Source organism: Bombus impatiens, unplaced genomic scaffold, assembly GCF_000188095.3.
Source record: "Bombus impatiens unplaced genomic scaffold, BIMP_2.2 scf_1274, whole genome shotgun sequence".
Taxonomy (NCBI): Eukaryota; Metazoa; Arthropoda; class Insecta; order Hymenoptera; family Apidae; genus Bombus; species Bombus impatiens.
The window spans coordinates 196,428-217,740 of record NT_177693.1 but is presented as its reverse complement, the minus strand read 5'-3'; the positions used below and the strand labels follow the sequence as shown (position 1 = coordinate 217,740).

Sequence of the window (21,313 nt, the reverse complement as noted above, 5' to 3'; positions counted from 1 at the left end):
GTCTTTGATTATATATATATATACTATTCTTATATATATATACATCTATCATAATTTGTATTGAATGTTGGATGCCATTATATTTTTCTCTATTAAGTCTAACGATTTGTTTTTGTTTCTATCATTATTTGTCGTGGTCATACGTGAGGAAAGTCTATTCGCAATAAACGGGAAAGGAAAAAGAAGAACGAATAAATTAATAAAAACAACAAAGAGTTAATGGATAATCAATTATAATAAAGAAAAAAATAATTATAACGATTGTTTACGACATATTAAAAGAATTTAATTGCAAAGGAGGAAAGTGTAACGCAAATATGATGAAACGTTCGTCAATGATCGCATCTCGATAATGATATTTCGGAAATTAGTACACATGAAATATGTGAATGATCATCGATAGACTTTCCTCAGCTTGGGGAACTTTTGAGATGGTCCTTGAACAATGAACAATCACCGCTGATTTTTTTTAAAATTGGCCATGACGTATTAGGTAATAATCTCATAGCTGTATTATCATCGTATACAACTGAGCCCTGAGATAATAATCAACTTTTTTAATATTCTAATTGAGTGGACTCTATTATAATTAATTGATTGTTGGCAGAAATTTAATTTTCTGTTTTTCTGTTTTCTGTTTTCTTGTCCTGTCCGTCGACATTGCCCCTGGGCTGGGCATACACAGGATTTCGAGGTACTAATCAAATTAAATCACTGTTTGTTATATGAACTCAGTATATTAATTATAATCAGTGTTGGCCGTGTTCCGGAAATGCTTCTTTATCTCACCATTACTTTTAGCCGTATTATTATTATTAACCATATATACTATTATCTACTACTTACTACTACCTACCTACTACTACTAGTACTACTACTACTACTACTACTACTACTACTACTACTACTACTACTACTTACTATACTACTACTACTACTACTTACTATACTACTACTACTACTATTACTATTACTACACTCTTAACCAATGCATTTAAATTTAACTGATTTGCTCTGTCTACCTTACTGTTTTCCTCCCATCGATCGGTGTTAGCTGTGACATACACACATCTATGTATGTATATATATTACACATAGAAAGTACATATATATACATACTTATATATTTATATGTTCCCTATATGATATATATTATCTATAAAGCATACATATGTATACGATATGTGTTTATATATTTATATAAGTTTCATAATTTATATATCTATATAAATGTATACAATATACAGAATTATGCAGAACAGTGTCTGCTGCATTTCAATATTTGAGTCCAACCAGATTGTCCTTAGATGAGAATATTATTTGTGAGTAGTGTTTAGTGCAACCTGTAGAGCAATGTTTTGGTGCACTCAATGCAACTATATATATATACATACATATTATGTATATTATTTTTCACCATATAGCCTTCTACGTCTTGTCCCATATGTCATGGGACACTCCGTATATTAAAGCCATCCAGTATTTGTTCTCTATGCGCCAGTATGTTTTGCATTCATGTAAATGCATTCAGAATGAATTGAAAATTGTGGTACAAATGTGGTACCGACGTTACTATGATTCAAAATAGATCTAAATGATAAAATAAATTTTTCTTATAAAGCTTCACCTTTTCTATATTATTTCAAAATTAATTCGGCAATATACATTGTTAATTGCATATCTCTTTTTATATACAACAGTTATAATAGTTTTTGTATATAGTGTGATAATATTGTCTTGAATGAAAGGAATGCACATGATATTAATAATTTTTAGTAACAAAGTAATTATGTGATATGTCTCCATTGATTTTGACAATAATATTTTTCGGAAGCTTCGTATGATAAAATGTTATTCTGAAATTTTGATTAAAATTGAATCATAGAATATTCAGTATCCCACTTTTGCCATAAATTGTGGTACATCGTGTATATTGAAATTTACCGAAGTATAGACAAGAGGAACGAATTTATACGATTTCTGGTATATTTCATTTAACTAATTATTAGTAATGAAATGATACAAATTAACATTATTAATAAATTCTCTTGCATAACAGTAAGAAGTTTAACGATAAACCAAACAGAATTGCAAAACGAAATTTTATAAATTACAAATAAATTGGAAAATTGCAAGATCATAAAGTTATAAAATTGAAAAGGATCTGCTTGTATGACAAAACTCCAATATCTAATAAGACTAGCCATTTGTCAATCCATTAATACTCTTAATTAGTAAATCATTGTGTAAGAGGACCTTGCTACTGGAATTGGCGAAGATAAATCAGAAGAAGAAGAGGGAAACGATCGTGGCGGTGTATTAATTCAATAAACGCGTAGTTGGAGCATAATAATGATAATTAGGTTCTGAGAAGGGGATCCGTGAAGTGCTTTTGAAATCGTGTTGCGTCAACCTCAAGGTCAATCTGTGGTAATTAAACATTATCTACATTCTATACGGATATGCGTATTTCCTTAATTTATTAATTTATTTATTTAATTCTCGTAAATTAAAGTCGTATGATATTTTTCACGCCTCCGAAGAAACTGATAATGAATGAGGAACTTATTGCACTTTAAACTGTTCCAGATATTTGCAGAAGTATTTTTAGTTTATTACATTTGATACAGTTATTGCTGCGATAATTATAATTGACAGCAGTAAATATTTATATTTGCAAATATTATGTAGACGAATATTCAAATTATATAATTCACAAAATGAATAAATAAATAGGGTGTGTAGTAAATAACAAAGCAAAGAAATGATAAAGTATCAGAAGTAAATCATTAATTATAAAATAATCGTTGTATAATCGAAAGTGAAAAATCGCAACTCGATTTCAAAAATTCATTTCGTACCCACCTATGAAAACACATTCTAAACAAGTAATAAAAAGATTTCGGAGTACGGCCGTAGAAGCATATGTTGAACTATTATAGTAACAAAATCATGTAGTAATACTCGTAGCGCCAAAAAATTTATTTTTCATGGATTTTTTAATTTTCGCGCAAAACCGGGTGACAGACACAACTATTAACAGAGAAAAGAAAGAAAGGGAATAACATAAAACATTATCAACAGGACAGTTATCGTTGAAATTACGTATCATCATTTGTTTTCCTTTTTAATCGAAAGGCTACTTTTCGTTAGGGACGAATAATAGAGATGAATGTTTATGTACGTCTCTAGGGAAATTTGAATGCACTGCATGAATGAGTAGTTCTCGATATATGTACGATAGAAAAAAGTCGCCCGCTTTTGCAGAACCATCTATTAAAACCACTCTCACGTTGCCAGTTATGTAGTAGAGCAATGGTATCGTGCTATATAGTGATGTCTGATTTGATGAATGAAATTATCACAATTCGTGAGAAAAGCAACTCGAAAATAGCCCGACACAACACCTTCTTCGACCTCCATACACATACACACATCATTACATACATACATCTATAACAGTGTTCTTTAAACTTCGATAACACTAGTAATCAATTTATCTCTCAATTTCTTAACACCCTATATAAACAAAAAATCAAAACGAGTAAAGCTTTTCCATTAATCCGCAAGTCAGATGTGCCAATCTACTCGATAATTTTTCAAAAATATTTTAAATCAACAGAGATAAAATACAGAATATTCAACTTTGTAAGCAAAACTTATTCGATTATTTTTGTAATCTACAGACTTCTTTGATATTCTTCCGAATATAATAAACTCCTTACCACAAAATACACTAAATAATATTCTTAGAATACAATAAAAATACAGAGGTCATTAAAACATGATTATAATAAAAATTCGAAGTTATTAACATCGTCAAACATGACAGATGTTCCGTTTTCTCTATTTTCTACCAAATTATAGAATTTTTGAAAACTGGGTTCTCCAGTACAACGCTTGTCCATTGTATGGAATATATTTTGTATTAATACATTGTACATAACCGTCGCGAGTATAACAGTGATTGCGTATATGTATTTATTATTGACTTTAGTCGACGCTTATACCGAAGAAATTATATAACGATATAATAAGTTTGAAAAGCACTGTTCTACAGCATGCTACCGCTGTACACGATGTTTCGATCCTGTGGATCTCAGACACAATAAAACTACCCTTCTAAACACCATCACTCGCGATCACTCTGACCGATCGATCTATTGATCGATCGCATCCTAACTGTGCATCATTGAACAAAAAAAGAACCCAAAAATAAAAAAAAAAGAAAAAGGAAGAATCAACCGGGCCAAATCCCAATATCTCGTGCATTTTAGATATACCAATACCAATTGCACATATATAGCAGATTTATCGACGCCGAGCAATCTCGATGACATTTATACATTTTTTGATAAGTTTAGGCCATCTCCAGAGTTGCCTGCCTGCCGCTGAACTTCTTAAAAGAAAAAAAGAAATATTTTTTACAAAAAATATTAAAAATTCGCTGTACGATTAATTAGACGCTGCTCTCTGTGATATTTCTGCTTCAAAGTTTTGAACCGTTTTTTCACTGTTCACCCAATGTAATCTCGCTTCTTTTGTGCGCCTTGTTGCAGTAGGAAATGCGACCAGCCGCGGCCAATACTCGCGATTATCCAGCTTTTTCAGGCCCGCTTCCTTTATCGAACTCGAGCCGCTAAATGGATGACTTGGCTTTTAATTAGCGGAGAAAATGATGCATGGTGTGTGCAGCTTTATCGTGCTAGTTAATCCCTGCATGCTAGTCGATACGATCGTTTTTGTTATACACGAATCAGAAAGAGTTCCGTAAGAAATACGTTTCGGAGAAGAGGAGAACGTTTTTGAAAAGAACGAGAAACTTTTAAATTGATATAGTATAATGACGAGTAATTGAATTAATATGTGTTTTCTAAAATGATCGATAGATCGTGAATCATTGCGAGTTTATGGGAAATTTCAAGAAACTAAAATGCGTAGAATACACATTATCGAAAGTATAGTACTCGTTAGAATATTTGGTACGTGAAAGAAATCTGTGTCGACGTCTTACTTTGGAGAATTTATTGCTGAGCAAATATGAAAGAAAATCTTTCTAGAAATTTAAAACGAGTTACAAGGATAGTATTTCTTTCTATCTAAATACGAATAAAAAATTGAACGATTTTATAGAAAAATTTTGATTCGAGTATACCTGAACGTGCATGAGTTCCAAAGATGGTTCATTTGAAACCAGTCACACAAGTAGACTTATCGAGACACTTATGTTCGGAGAAAAGTTCGGTGACAGAAAGGAGCTAACGAGAACCATTGTTTTAAAAGAGCGTACTTGAACAGTTTACTTGTACCGTAAACTTTTCTCTTTGATGTGTGTTTAATGATGTACGGAATTGAGATAAAAGGAATAAAGAAAGATTCAGATTAAGACAGTGCCAAGTTTCATTGTTGATGGATGGAACAATGAAGTTTGGTACCGTTGGGGAAGAAATATCTCTGTAAATCGAATAGTTAATACGATACAACAAAGAAAATCGGAAATTCCTAAAAATTGTAACAGGATAAAAAGAAATAAATGAAATGAAAAGAAGAAAAGTATAATTCAGAGTCCAGTAGAATGAAAATTTTTGGAAGAGTAGGATAAAATATCTTTGGAAATTAAAATAGAATGCTATTATACATTTTTCAAATTCCTCTAATTTTCTTCCCAAAGTAAGAAAGAAAAATCATTGGAAATTTCCTTGGAAGGGAAATAAGGTATAATAATTTCGGACATTTTTTTAGAAATAGAATAGACTATAATTAGACATTTTCGTCAAAGATAAAACGAAGCGGTATCCTCCAAAAATTTTCCCGAAACTAAAATGCAAAATAAAGATTGGAGAGAAATTTCTTTGCCCGAAAAGACCTGCTTAAAAAGATGCACTGTGATGCATATTAGCCGATATGATAGTACAAGACAATCGACGATTCAGAGCTTTATCCCATTATCGAATTGAGCATTATTTTACTCGAACGAGTTTTTCACGCCTTTTTTTCCGAAATGTTGTTGGCACACACGGTTTTATATTGTCCGGGGCATATAAAGCCATAGAGGATCGAATCACAAGTGTGCATGTAAGAGTAGACCGCGAAATTATTTCGTTTCCGATCTCGACTAATGCAAGACGATCGTATTATTTGCAGTTTTTTGTAAGACTCGATCATATCCGCAAGTGCTTTACTCAGAAGGATGGGATCTTTGTATTGGAAGAATTCAGTGAGTAAATTCTTATAAAGAAAATATAAAAAAGGAAATAATTATTCTAAAAGATTTACAAAATAGTTTTATTTAAAAAGAATATTGTTTTATACCACTTTTATATAAAAGATTATATATAGGAGTATAGGATTTTTCTTATCGTATACTCCTATATAAAAGTATATTTGTTATATTTTTTGTTAATAAATTTTTTAATATTCCCCTTCAATTTCGAACTTTTAATGTTGATATTTTTTACTTTTCAGATCCTAAAACTAGACAAGTAATTCAACGTAAATATAAGTCTCAAATGGTAAGTAGATTAAGTTCTAATGATACGAGTTTTTTAAAATAATTTTTCTTTAATTGCTTGTTACTATATATGTATCTCCCGTACATCTAGTATTCTCTTATCATATTATTCATCGTAATGATTAAATATTTTAAAATATTTTCTTTTGTATATTATGTAACAGACCAATGAACTGTGCCACTGCATCCACAGGGTATTCTCCGTTGCCTTTACGTTATATGAATTCTCGTCTGAGGTTCAAGCCGATCCCGAAAACGACAATGCATGAAGGTTTAATTACCATTTTTTTATTTTTCGTTTTCCACATGTAATTCTCCGTTGCTTATTTTAGATTTTGTTCTTTTTTCGCTTCCAGAAGCTTATAATAATCGCTGCCCATCATAATTCATCTTCGTTTTTTCCTATATTATCTTATTAAATAAAATTCTTGTTTCTTAATCATAAGTTAAAAGTGCAAAAGATTAAAAAGCATATATTTACAAAAATTGTCAAATCTTCCAAAATAGATAAGAATAAAACACACATGTCCAATAAAGTACTGAATGATGCAATGAATAATCCCTAACAAAAATTTGATATGCAAAATTACAGGCAGATCAAATCTGTTACTCGGTCCTCTGTGTGTTCTCTTACTTGGCCGTTGGGTTGGGGCAAAGAAAGCAACAACAGAACCAACAGCAGCAGCTCCCGCGTCAATCCCAGCCCCAGCCCCAGCAACAGCAACAGCAACCACAACAGCACCAACAACAACCACAACGTCAACAACCTCAGTCACAGCAACGTCAGCAACCACAGCAGAAGCAACAATATCAACAACACCAACAAACACAACAACGTGCACAGTATCAGCAGCAACGTCAACAACAACAGCAACAGCCTCAAACTCAACAACATTCAGGTAGCAATGTCGGCCAACCTAATCAAGGCCATAGAAACGCGCACCTCGATTCTTTTCCTAAGCATCACTGACACAGAGGCAGACACTCGCTCCCATTTGTGCATAATTACAATAAATGTGCCCCCTACGCTTGCCTACCTTGGGTGTAAACCTTAATCGTTTCAACCTTAATCCATTTGCATCGTTAAGGAATGTAAAAGAATAGACCTTCCAAATGTTGGATGTGGATGATAATGAGTAAATTATACGGATTCTTAGGTATGATAAAATTTATTGAAGTAATAAAAAATTAATAGCACCTAGGAAAATTTTTTCGAACGGCACTAATGGCTGATCGTAATGAAATTTGACGAGTTTTATGGGGAAGAACAACGAATAGAAAATGTGAAATCTGAACTGTGGCAATTTGAAAGAAAATCTAGGATTTCATATACAGAATTAGTCATTAGATTATTTACTTGAATAATTCGAGAACGAAAAAAGAAATGTAATCTATTTCAGATGTTTGCAAAAGTTCACAAATGTTTGCGAACGTTTGTATTGGAATATTCACCGAGTATTTGTGATTCTCTATCCGATGACAAATGATTCGCAAGCATTTCGATAAAAATGGACCAATTATTTGTTCTTGAAATATATAAATTCCTGCGTCATCCTAATCTCAATTCCAAAGGGAACGCTATACACGCTATTAGATACGCCTCCGATGCAAATGGATCGAAACGAGCAGAAAAATCTAATCTAAAAAGTCTAATCTAAAGAATCTTTAATTTTCAAATTCTCAAAAATCGTTTCATTTCAACTTTGATCTCTGACTATAAAAAATTGGTAATCGTTGCACGCGCCGCTCAAACAGCGGTATATCATCCTCCGATCATTCTCAGAGAGTCAGCTCTAAGTTTCCTCTAAATGTGGAAAACCTGTTTCGTATTCTATTCGAGAAAAGTAGTCGATGGAATCGAACGAGGGTATTTTGAGACTGGAATCAGACTGGAGGGTTAAAACGACAACACGTTGCCTAACGAACTAGCTAAGTCGATTATTTAACAAGAATAATTTTCAATGTAAAATATGATATAGTGAAATTAAGTTGTAATTTGCTTTCAAATTCTTTTAAAGAATTACAGAACTCCGAACTTTGTAACCTCGAATGGTATTTATGAATATTTACTTCGAAAATTATTTATCAGATCGAAATCTATCCTTTTTATTAATTTCAGTTTAGATTATTCATTGCGTTCTAAGGATATATTTTTTCAGTTGGAAAATTGAGAATTATTCTACGAAATTCTTCTTAGAGTTTGGTGTCTTAAATAAAAATATATTCAAATCCAGTGATAATTTCTATGACAGTCAACGTGTTAAGCGTTTCATAAAGCAATTGAAAAAATAATTCGTGAATCAAAAAGTGAAAAGAAAAACATCATTGAGAAATTGGCTGATTAACTGGACACAATCGTGATAATTATTTACAAAGCGGGAGTCTTGGGTGTAAAATGATTAAAATGAATTGCGAAGCATTTTTTCAACAGTTCTCGGTGGAAGAACTTGAAAAATTATCGATTGACGATTCGAAGTAAAATGAAGTTGATGATGATGATGATGATGATGATGATGATGATGACGACGACGACGACGACGACGACGACGACGACGACGGTGATGATGATGATGGTGGTGGTGGTGATGATGGTGATGCTGATGATGATAATGATGATGATAACAATAACAATAATAATAATAATAATGATGATAATAATAATAATTATAGTAACAGCAACGTAATAGAGTAACAATGGTTATTGTACATTCGGAAGTATGGATTCGAGTGGTATTTAAATGAACAAATAGAAGATCGTACTGGGCGATTTACATGTTCTTTGATCCCCTTACTATGGATCGTAAGGAAGACTTATAAGAGAAAAGGAATATATCTCTCTAATAGTTTCATTCTTTGATATGTCCATTGTGTGCACGTGTAGAGACATGAAGTAATAAAGCTTGCGTAGTTGCTGGAGGAAATATAACGAGGTATGAAAACAGTAACTATAGCAAGATACATTTTATTGCGGGCATTGAAGAGAAAAATTAAAGAAATTTTTAAGGGAACAGGAACTTCATAAAATATACATCCTGTATTTTAAAAATTATCCAGAGTGATATACAAATTGGAAGTGAAATATTTAAAGACATATATATATATAAATATAAATCCTCGTATTAAGTTTTACCTCGCGAATATTGTGGTGAAGATTATTTTGACGGATTGCGGTAAAGCAAGAAATCATAATCGTATACGACTTCGTTAAATTTCTCCCAGCAACGATAAAAATATATTAGTCGTTCGTGAAAGAAATCTACTTATAACGCCGTTAAACTATCCTTCGAAGCTTCGAAGAAGGTCCGCGTATAATCAATGGCGTGGTCTTTCTTGGCGGTGTTTTCTATGAATAGCACGTAAAGCAATTCTGAGATACAATAAATGAGATAGAGAAGAGAAAAAAAAAGAAATAAAAAGAATAAAAAAAGTAGAGGAAGAACTAATATTCGTATAATCGGTGGAACAATTTTGTATAAAATACATCGAAACAGACTATAACTGTGATCATCTAATTTGATGGAGAAAAATGAAGATGAAAGAAGGTGAAGATGAAGTTATTTAATTTCATATGGCCGCATGAAATAGCCCAAAAGAGTATTATGTATAATCTCGGATAGGATCGATACAATAGCCGTCTCTCCCTCTCTATACATAATCATGCATTCATTTCAACTAATTGTATCGTTGTTGTTGTAAGATCTGTTTTAAGACGTTTTGACTCGTTAACGCCGTTAAAAGAGATGAACGATTTTATTCAGACTTTCTCTTTTCTTTTTTAGGATTTTAGTCGGAGTCGTAATAGGTGTGAGGAATAATTATTGTTTTCTAGTCGACGAATGGTCGGTCTGGAGGAGACAAAGGGATTAGAAAAAGAGATTCCTGCTCCACGTTGATCTTGAAATTTGAAATCACGTGAATTCTTTGAGGTTGGCTAGTAATTTTATTTAAAAGAAATTTAAAATCGAGGAAATTACAAATTCTCAAAATTCATAGATAAAGTTAATTAAAGTTAGCTGATATTATGCTAATTTCTTGCAAAAAAATAGTTGAAGTTTTTCTATTGTCTAAAAGTCAAAACTTCCAAACTTAAAACAATTAAAACTTGAAATTCCTAAAATTGAAAATATAAAAATAAAAAATTCTCAAATGCGAGAAAGTTAAAATATAAAATTTCCCAATATTTCAAGAATATCATTTTACAATCCTTAAAATAATTTGAGGATTAAATTAATTAAGGATTAATTCTTGAATATGTTGACCAAAAAAAAAATATTCCTTAATTCTACGTTGCAAATTTCAGGATCAATTATATGCTCTCTCCCTAAAGTTGCAATAAAAGAAGAAAAATGTGTAAAGAAGCGATGAGTATAGTGGTTAAACAGACGTATAACATATTCTCTAAACTAACGGGCTTTAAATCTCCAAGGCTGACTATTTGCATACTTTACCTCATGATAATTAACGCGAAGTAAGAAAGGAATGAGTCGGTCGTGCTAATGTAACAAGTTAATTACGTATATATTTTAGTATGGATACTAAATAATGTAAAGGTTAATGTATATTTGTAATGAATGTCGAAGCGTCGAACACGAGCGTCGATTTATCTCCTTATGTTATTCGAATTCATTAAAATTAAAAATGCATACTACGATCAATTTTTCGATTTATCAAGATTATCATAGCGAATAAAAGGAAAGAACAGCCGTAAGTATACGAGATAATGAAACGTCGCATTTCTGAACATTTATCGTGTAAAATAATAATTTGTATGCAACGTTAATTTATGATTTTGTTGTAAGCTTGGCCGTAAGCACTGATCGTAAGTTTGAGATTAACTTTTTAATTTAGGCTTTAGATTCGTTTCTTTCGTGCTTAGTGTACGACAGCGAAAAGTTGAGAAAGGAATACAAAAGATAAAAAGCAAAGATTTGAGATTAATGATTTAGCGTGGTAATTCGAAAATTTGAACGTTTCCGAATATCTTCGATACAATAGCAAATTAAATTTTAAATGATACAAATTTCATATACGAGGTTCAATTGCTTATTAATACTTGTTTCGCTACTTACAGACTTTAATAACTTAAGACGATTACCGAAGAATTATCCTGCTCTCAGATAATTGATAATTATAAATAAACACATTTGTTTCTATACTTCATCTAAAAATAAATTCGATATTAAATGTAATCTCAAACTTATATTCAGAACTGCACATCATTTTTCATACATAACAAGTGAAACTTTACGATATGTATCACCCCTTCAAGTTATTATATCTCGTATCTGTGATCTTAAATTTTGTAAATCAATCCTACGTTTAAGTTTAATTATTGTTTCTGGTGATGTGCGTGCAACGGAAGATGCAATCAAAAAAATGAAGCTTCAAATTACATACATGTACTTACATTTCGTAGATAGACCGTGTTGTCGAATCGATACGGCTGAAACTCAACGTGTTCCCCTGCAAACAAGAAAATAAAAAAATAAAATTTCACATATCTCGTATGTAAGAGGAAACCCACGAGCATTCTATTCCTCCATTGTTCTCTCCGCACGTGATTAGCCTTTTCAATAAAATTAATTATGATTATTATTATTATTATTTGAAACGATGAGTTTGATAACAAACATAAAAATTTAGTGAAAAGTTGAAAAAAATATCAAAAGCCTAGAAATACTTCCGAAGGTTTAGCGTGCAAAGACAAAGTTTGAAAATTTCTAAAAGATATTAGGATTTTGAAAAATCTTGATGTCTTGGAAGTTTCAGAAAAATTGATTCATTTTACAAAACAGATATATATATATATTAACCCAATAATTCATGAAACTAAAAGCTGGAAAGTTTTGTAATTAAAAATTCTATCGAACGATTTAGGAAATTAAGATAAATATTATTTAATTAATTTCATAATCCTCCATTTTTTATTCTTTTCTTTAAACACGTTTCAATTCGTATTTTTAAACCTCGAACACAATTCCATTTTGATCAAAATTTTATTGATAAATATTATTGGAAAGTTAGCATAAAGACGCGTATCAATGAATCTTCAGAGAAGTATTTTTATACTTCTGACCCATACGATACGTTTATCTTGTAAAACCGAGCTCTGAGTTAATATCAGACTGTGTTTTATTTCATCGTGGAACACAATTATACGCATATAATCAATTAGGAAATAACTTGTTATTAAAAAGACATGTTCTCTATAATGTTCAACGTACCTTATAAACAGAGAACAATTCAATAAACAAATTTAATCTAATTTCACAATTAATTGATAAACTACGATAAATAACGAATCGTGTCGTTTGTACGTGTTACGATTAAACGAAAATGAATATACGATCATGAACAAAAGTTTGAATTTGAACAAAAATTGACACAGATTAGCTCTATTTGTAAAATTCTTTGTAAAACTTGTAAAAAACATGATTCCTTTTTTCTTGTAAAATATAAGATTCAAGATTTCTGAGTATAGCTAATATCGATTTTTTATGTTTCATGAATAACTGTTACGAGAACTAAAATTCCTGTCCTATTCAGAGTTTTTATATTAATTCTGAAATCATAATTTTTCTGTTTCTATATCGATTCTTAAACGGTTTTAGAATCAATTTCCGTATTTTCTAGTAATTGAAATATATTGCATTAAAAACAATTCATCGTATATTTCTAATTACTCATTTTCATGCTGCAGCTGCTTAACAATAATAAATTACAATATATTTGACCATTATACTCGAAGGAATCGTGTATTCATCATTGTCACAACGATACGTGACGAATTTAATAACAGGCGAACGAGAACGAATACTAACAATAATAATTATAATAATGAAATGGAAAAAAAAGCAGAAAATTGTTTTATTAGAGCTTCGATCGGGAGCGGATGCGATACAAAGTTTCAAATGTATAGTACTCAGTAATGTAGGCGCCTTATATCAATAAATAACTTGTAGATTTGAAGCGAAGCACGTGTTTAATTCAGAACCTATGGTAATTTATCGTATTAACTTTTTAAACAAGAATTCATAAGTAATTTTCGTGTTACGGAAATTATTAAAGGATACCAAATAATACGTTCTAATATTTCCTTTCTTTTTTTTCTAAATTAGTGCTCCAATAGTACAATGGATGTTTCAAGCGACAGGATAATTGATTTCGCAATCTAAAGCGCGTCGCTCATTAGCCTTAATTCGCTAACGAACTACTTCCTTATACACTTTGCAAATAAGGCATACTAACTTGAAGACAATTACATAATATAACACATATACGATAATGTAATTACACGTTAACAACTAACAAAAATTTTCCCATGTGATCACGATTGGTATATTCTTACAATAAGTAAATAACGAACATGCTGTTATACCATTATGTACCACAGAAGCGCAATAACAAACAGATGACAAGGGCTTCTCAATTAACGTTCTATATGTACGCACCTAATCGTATAGTGCGCAGCTCACCGTAACTGCAGTCGAGCAAAGAAGTTCATCACGGTCGCTTCGACCAAATATCTCCAATAAAGTCTAATTCTCCGACCTAAAATCTAATTCGCAAAATCTCAAGTTTAGTTTTTTAAAGAAAAAGATTCATCTATCAAAAACTGAAGAAAAATTTCGGAAAATGTAATTAAGTAAACCATATTCTTTTTAATTAAGAAGGATAAAAAAAAATATTCATTTTTAGTGTTATTTTTGTTGGTGATAACTGAAATTATAGAATTGTCGAATCGAAAAGGAAGAACGTTAAAGATAGATTTGGTGGTTAAAGACATGAAACATTTTTTCACTAAAATGTCCCCTACTAGAACTTAGGAGTATACTAAAACTATTAAAACCAGATTTTCTCAATAAATAAAAGCTTGACGCCTTCTATCTAAATATTCTCTGTGTTTCAATATTTGTATTATTATTTGTATTATATTATGTTTATACATTTAATGAAATTACATTGTTCTATAAGAATAAGTAGGAGGAGATCGCATGTAAATGGAAATATAGATCGCAGACAGGATGTCAGAAATCTCGCAAACAACATTAATTGCCGAGGACATATCGAGCCGAAGGCTAGGTATGGTTTACCACGAGACTATCGGATTTCCTGCTGAACCAGTCGCAATTGATTTTTAGCCGCCGTTACTTTTTACCTATCGGTTTCTAGACTTATAAGCGATCTTATTACTGGAGCTGCGTCGAACAGTCGCGATCTGTAGGTGAAATAGCGAGGATGGACAGATGGGTAGGAAAGGTGGCCGTGGTTACGGGCGCGAGTGCTGGAATCGGGGCTGCGATCGTCAAGCAATTAGTCAGTCATGGTAAGCTTCGACAGTTCTTTTTATCATTATTATTGAATAATTATATTTGAACAATTTCGGAAAATGCTTACAAAATTCCTTTGGTAAACGATACGTTTCACGTTTAATCCTAGGTTCGAAGAAAGGAGAACAAATGAAATTTTTAGCACTTTTATGCGGAGATTAGAGACTTGAGGGAATTGAAGAACTAATCATTAGGAATGTAAAATAAACTAATCTAAAACATCAAGATAAAATCTAATCTAAAAATTAAATAAATCGAAAGCTAATCATAAATTAAAAGAAAATTATTGTTTAGAAATTAATAAATTGACTTCGATAAGGTATGGTGGTGGCTGGCCTTGCCAGAAGAGTAGAGAAGATAAAGGAACTGGAGCAAGGATTGGAGGAATGTTCAGGGAAACTACACGCCGTCGAGTGCGACGTATCGAAGGAAGAAAGCGTGATCTCTGCTTTCGCATGGGTGCAAGAAAATCTTGGGCCTGCTAGCGTGTTGGTCAACAATGCTGGAATGACCAAAGAATCTTCTCTTATAGGTAATTCCTTAAACTTGAATGTATTCGATATCGTAGTGAATTTAGATATGAATCGAGAAATGGAATTTAAGAATTCTATGTCCCTGAACAAGTCTTCTTCAAAGTTCTTGTGGCATACTCAATTTAAGTTTCGAAATTTTGGTATCAAATTTGGACTTTTATCTATTTAAAAATAGCTATGTAAATCTACTCAAACCATAATTATGAATATTAAGTGTAAATCAACATGTAGGCGTAGAATATTTCGATTAGCAATATTCCAAAAATAATAAAATTTCCTAATTATTATTATTTGTTAATTAACGAAATGATAGCTTCGTTAAATCTACAGATGGAAATCTAGAAGATTGGCATACAGTTTTCGACGTAAACGTTTTTGGATTGTGCCTCTGCACTAAAGAAGCAATTCGTATGATGCGAGAAGCAGGGGGAGAGGGTGTCATTATAAACGTGAACAGCCTCGCGGGTGAAAGAGTGCCTTTTATACCTGGATTCTCTGTTTATCCAGCTTCAAAGAGAGCCATCACTGCTCTGGCACAGACTTTGCGACACGAACTCACAGGAACCCAAATTAGGGTCACGGTTGGTTACCAATTATTCTATATAAATAATAAAATATATAAAAATATCACAGAAAAATAAAATTATAAATGATTGCAATAATAAAACAGAAATTTCCAGAAACATTCGGGATATCTTAATTTCCTTTTTGCTACAAATTCCAGGGAATTAGTCCAGGATTAGTGGGCACGGAATTAATGGTATCCTATAGTACGTATTCCGAGGAAGCATTAGCATCGTTCCCTACATTGGACCCTGAAGACGTCGCTTCAGCTGCAATATACATTTTAACATGTGCTCCACATGTTGTCGTGAGTAAATCATTACTCGAAATCGATCTTCTTGAAAATAAATGCTTATTTAAAAATCTTGCATTCTTCATCTTCAATTTATTTTATGGGTATAATGTATATTAAAGTTCATATTGTTCTTAAATTGTATTTCCAGGTTCAAGATATCGTTCTGCGACCTTTAGGCGAGTCTTGGTAGTGAACATGAGATACAATTCAGGATTAGTTGCACTATTGTTAGAGTTATTCAGTTATTCGTTACAATGATTATGGCGTAAATAATTGTTACAGAAATAACAACGTTTAGTGAGAACAGAATTTATTATATTATTAATCGAATCTTCTCTAACACATATGTAGATGACAATTTTGTTGTTGATTGAAATTCATGTTCCGCTTAACAAATTCTAATACCTTAGTATTTTAGTACTACTATATATACTACTATATAATGCAAAAAAAATTCTTCAACGCTGATGCTAATATTTCAAGCTTAAACTGAAATGAAACTTTCCCAGCCTTTATTCTGAAAATAAATTTAACCATTCTTGTTAAGAAATTGTTTGAATTATTTTTTTCAATTCTCAATCATTGAGAACATTTTCAATATTTAAAAAAGAGATACGTCTATACGTCAGATGGCGAAGTTCATAGAGATACGCCTTTTATCTATTCTTCTATGTACCCCAGTTCTCTTTCCCCGCTTATTTCCAATGAAAACAATTGATATTATGATATAACCTATGTGTCATGTATTGTATTTAAGTGTGGAAATTGCGAACGACGTTCCCTCAAAATGGAGATATTTCAGCTTGCCGAAAAGAAGAAAGCTTTTGCACCACCGGAGAAACGTTATAAGAACCCTTTTAAAGAGGCCATCAAAGTGGGACGAATCTTTATTTTAAATAAAGGAATTTTATTCAAAGATAAAATTTCCATACATATATTTTAAACTATCAGCCGAAAATTGTATAGAAAACTAATCTTATTGCGAAATCATAAATTTTATCGATAGCATCCTAGGATACCTTAAAAATTCAAATAAAACACAAGTTGAGGACTCTTACTATGAATATTACGTATATATTTACTTAACATTACAAAATATACATATATAAAATTAATATAGGTGAAAATTTTTCGTGAACAGAAAATTTTTACGAAAATTTGAAAATTTGATGAATAGAATAGATAATATACTACGTTTATAATAATATACTAAGTTTATAAATGTATGTATAATTGAAGTAGTTACGAGAATTATGGAGCTATCACAAGCCGCTTACCAAAAGACAGGAAATACGGAGCGCGAAACGTTTGTTCAAGGAAGCGAGTAATCTTATGCAGAAAGGGGAAGAATTAAAGAAAGTCAATCGCTTAATCAGCAAAGGATTGTTTTACAACCCGAATTTTCACGCATTTTATGCCCTGAAAGGAGATATACATTTACTTGAAGGTTTTTGAAATTATAATATAATAAATATAAATTTAATTTCTTTCTTGCAATTGAATGTTTATATGTGTATCTATCGTTTTCATTGTTGATGGATAATTAATAAAAACCAGCAGTTAAATTAGTTATTCTGCGAAATGTCTCGTAACTTGTAAAGATTTGTTTAAAAAACTTGTTTAAAAATTGGAATTTTTTATGAAGGCTACCTTTTAGAGGCTACTTACTCTAAGAATTTCTCTTTCCTATTTTCCTTCTCTCTTTTTGAAACTAAAAGTGTGATTCCTAGCGTTTTATTAAATAAAAATTCATTTTCGAGCCCAAAAATCGCGAATAGTACGGAAAAATTACTTTACAACTTTTATCAAGGCAAAGATGTCTTTAAAGAAATGCCCTAATACACACTAAAGCCGCGAATATTACCGAAAATTGTTCGATTTAAGGAAAATGGACGAAAGCCATCAAAAGCTACGAAGATGCCAAGTCAATGGTCAGATTCGATCATACACTATCGAAAGAAGGAATGAAAACTATATACAATAAGCAATTAATGGATGCCTACATGAAAAGAGGAGACTGGTATAGCGAAAATAATTTATTAGTAGAAGCTCTAGGCGATTATGAACAAGTCTACCTGCTTAAGTTATGCGAAATGGATATGACAGAGATACAAGTATACGATCTTATTCCCTATTGTTATTAATTTTTTCGTATATTAATATTACGTGTGTCAAAACAGGATAAATTATTAGATATCACACCTAAGTTGCACAAATACGATATATTTCGGAAATATTGGAACAAGTTTATATTGAATACCGATTCTATAAGGGCATCCAATTTGCTGGCCGTGCACGCAAAATATAAAATTAGTTTAAAGCAAATGGGAATTGCTAGACACATGCTTCTAAAAGCTTTAAATCTTGATAAGAATAATGAGAAAGCTAAAGAATTGTTACAAGTTCGCATCTCCTTAATATTAAATTAAGTTAATTATGAATATATAATGATATAAAGTTATAAATATAAAATGATATATGAATTAAACAATTCTAAGATAAAAGTAATGGAATGTACCTGATATAAAGATAACATGTAAACACACATCTAAATTAATTACAATCACTAAAATTATTGATAGTCACTCAATTATCTACGATACATTTATTTCTCAAATTACAAAAGGTACAAGCAATCATTAATTAATGTACATATTATACATATACCAAGCTAATGAACACAATGTATATATGTATATACAGACAGTTTAAATGCCATAGATTGTTCAACTTCTTTTTCTTTTCTTTCTCTTCTTTTTTTTATATTGTTTATATTAAATACCTTTATGAATTTTTGTTAGATTAGTGAACAATTATATCTAGTCCATTGGAATTACATTAAATTTCAGTTCCCCTCCAATTTTCAAGAATATTTGTAATACTCTAATGATCACAATTTTTTATTTGATTCTATTAGCAATAAAATCCTTTGATCCTGTGCGATTGTAGAATATTATTCTTCGGATATCTATTATTCTTAGAAAAATACTATTCCTTCGTTAATACTATTCGCTTACTATCATTTGACTCGTCCTCGTCACGCTTACCACGCCTCAGCCTATATAAGGAGCTTTTTACCGATGAATAAGTCGGAACATTGGTAATAAATTCGTATCCCCTATTCACCAGTTGCCCCACTTCTTCCTTGTATATCTGAGCGATCGGCAGCACTTCCTCTTTTGCTCTCTTCCGCGCTATAGCCACGTGCTTCTTCACCTCACACTTAGCTAGGTCAGGCTTACACGTGTGTTCAATGAATTTCAAAATTTCCCCATTTCTTGTGGCCATTCGACCTTTACACCTGGACGTCTTTTCGTTTAAACATAGCCACGTTATTACCTCACCGTTGCATCTGTACTGACGAAATTGGTAGCCCTTGTAGAGGACCAGTGGTTTACCTTTTGATGTTTCCACTATTTCCATTTCTTTCCTTTTTTCTCTCTTCTTTTCTTCTTTGCTTCACAAACAATTTTTGCGATCTTTATTAAAACAAAGTTTTCTTTGAAAAAAGGTCGTAATACTTCTAAAAACAACAATTATTAAAACCAAAAAATTTCCTGATCCTCTTCTTTTTCTTCCTTTCTCTTTTCTTGCTTCTTTTCTTAATTTCTTGAATTGAGATGAGAAATGAGGTTGACAAAGGAGGGTAGGAGAACTTGGTCGCACGGAAGTGACTTCACGACTGCTGATGATCCGAAGATTTAAACCCGTGGTAGAGTTCATGTCTAACCGCACCTCCGAGTTCCACGGAAAAATAAGCAGCGTGAACGGAGACCGCAAATCGCGCTAATTCCTCCGCGACCACAGCCGCATGACCGCAACTTGCACAGCCGGCTGCCAGATCCTCCATGATCCCGGTGAAATCGTTTCCAATAATTCACACTAACTGATTCATTCGATATATAAAAGTAATAGAACTGTTATGTTTGTTATGTATATATATGTTTATAATGTTTAAAAAAATCATAATATTTATGATGTAATAATATAATAATTTATTCTTCTTTTTAGAATCGTGCAAATCCTTTTTGTGTCTCTGATTTGTGTAGTAAGTAATGTTTCTGTAAAGTATCTGTTATTATATCTTACCTGTCCACAACACAATATATAAGTTTCTTCATTTACAATAATTTAATGTTAATTATATTAATCAGTGTAACTTTCCATCGTTTAAAAAGGAGTAAAAATATTATTCTATTTAATTGATCATCGATCAAATTTTGAGAATGATCTTGTACATCATTCTAAATAAAAAAATCTAATAGAAAACTATAAAAACTAATATACTAAAAAACATTCCATTACTTATATCCTCTTTGTTGTATGTTTTATAAATTGACTTATAAGTTATATATTATATATTTTATATACTTATTGCATCACGTACATACACAGGTGGTATTTAGTACTGGCCACACATTATCAGCATATACCGTCATATGGTGCATGTACAATTGTTATGACAAAGCTTTGATTATAGTCGAAAAAGCACTAGATTGTAATCCATACAATCCAGGATTCAATTTACTGAAAGCGATAGTCTTGCGATTATCTGGTCGTTTCGAAGAAGCAAATTTTTGGTTACAAAGTCTCAGCGACAATTTCTACAAATTAATGGAACCGACAGTAGACAAAGAAAAATCGCTCATGGGAAAAATTTCTATTAGCGAAGCGAGGAATCAGTTGATCAAACAATGGTACTTAATACGGTAAAAATAAAATACGATAATAGTATATATTAATATATATTAATGATAGAATATATCAATATTAATAAAACATATGCATATTCTTGACGGAAAGAATATAAAATTAGTGAGATCATAACAGTGACGGATCCAGAGGCCTTTCTTGGAGGAGGGATGTTTTGGAAGAAGCACGAAATTCATTTTTACATAATGTACTTTTCTACATAAGTACATTTTTGAACATTTTTTAAAATTTCCTTGTAATTTATATTTGAATATCTCTATTTGATATTATAGCCTAAATAATTGAATTCACATTAATTATACCTGTATATCTAAAAAGTTTTTCAGAATGTAATATAATATTCGTATATATTATTACTCTTGGGGGG

At 31.3% G+C, this 21,313-nt stretch overlaps 2 protein-coding genes across 11 annotated transcripts in view; both read left to right on the top strand.

Annotated features, from left to right (window-relative positions):
* LOC100743522 (MAP kinase-activating death domain protein) overlaps positions 1 to 10,370 on the top strand; it is a 40,003-nt gene extending 29,633 nt beyond the window's left edge. For 5 of the 10 annotated variants that reach the window (XM_012391899.3, XM_012391902.3, XM_033323764.1 and 2 more), the window contains 4 exons: positions 686 to 694; positions 6,145 to 6,217; positions 6,466 to 6,512; positions 7,104 to 8,221. In XM_012391899.3, the coding sequence (XP_012247322.1) occupies positions 686 to 694; positions 6,145 to 6,217; positions 6,466 to 6,512; positions 7,104 to 7,481 (507 nt within the window). In that variant the 3' untranslated portion in view covers positions 7,482 to 8,221. Of the gene's footprint in view, positions 1 to 685; positions 695 to 4,559; positions 4,686 to 6,144; positions 6,218 to 6,465; positions 6,513 to 6,675; positions 6,783 to 7,103; positions 8,222 to 10,290 lie in introns of those variants that run through there. The other 5 variants (XM_033323762.1, XM_033323765.1, XM_033323767.1 and 2 more) reach the window with 5 other exon arrangements.
* Positions 10,371 to 13,975: 3,605 nt separating this feature from the next.
* LOC100743402 (farnesol dehydrogenase) lies at positions 13,976 to 16,783 on the top strand. Its single transcript, XM_003493587.4, has 7 exons — positions 13,976 to 14,148; positions 14,486 to 14,593; positions 14,684 to 14,837; positions 15,161 to 15,373; positions 15,705 to 15,955; positions 16,099 to 16,245; positions 16,382 to 16,783. The coding sequence occupies exons 3-7, from the start codon at positions 14,750 to 14,752 to the stop codon at positions 16,421 to 16,423; spliced, it is 741 nt and encodes a 246-aa protein (XP_003493635.1). The 5' UTR covers positions 13,976 to 14,148; positions 14,486 to 14,593; positions 14,684 to 14,749; the 3' UTR covers positions 16,424 to 16,783.
* The last annotated feature ends 4,530 nt before the right edge of the window (positions 16,784 to 21,313 follow it).

What these genes read in the sequence shown, in the direction of transcription:
- LOC100743402 (XM_003493587.4), top strand. Translation starts at nt 14,750, where the DNA reads ATGGACAGATGGGTAGGAAAGGTGGCCGTGGTTACGGGCGCGAGTGCT. An exon ending in CAAGCAATTAGTCAGTCATG is followed by an intron (nt 14,838 to 15,160) that starts GTAAGCTTCGAC and finishes GACTTCGATAAG; the next exon opens with GTATGGTGGTGGCTGGCCTT. An exon ending in CAAAGAATCTTCTCTTATAG is followed by an intron (nt 15,374 to 15,704) that starts GTAATTCCTTAA and finishes TTAAATCTACAG; the next exon opens with ATGGAAATCTAGAAGATTGG.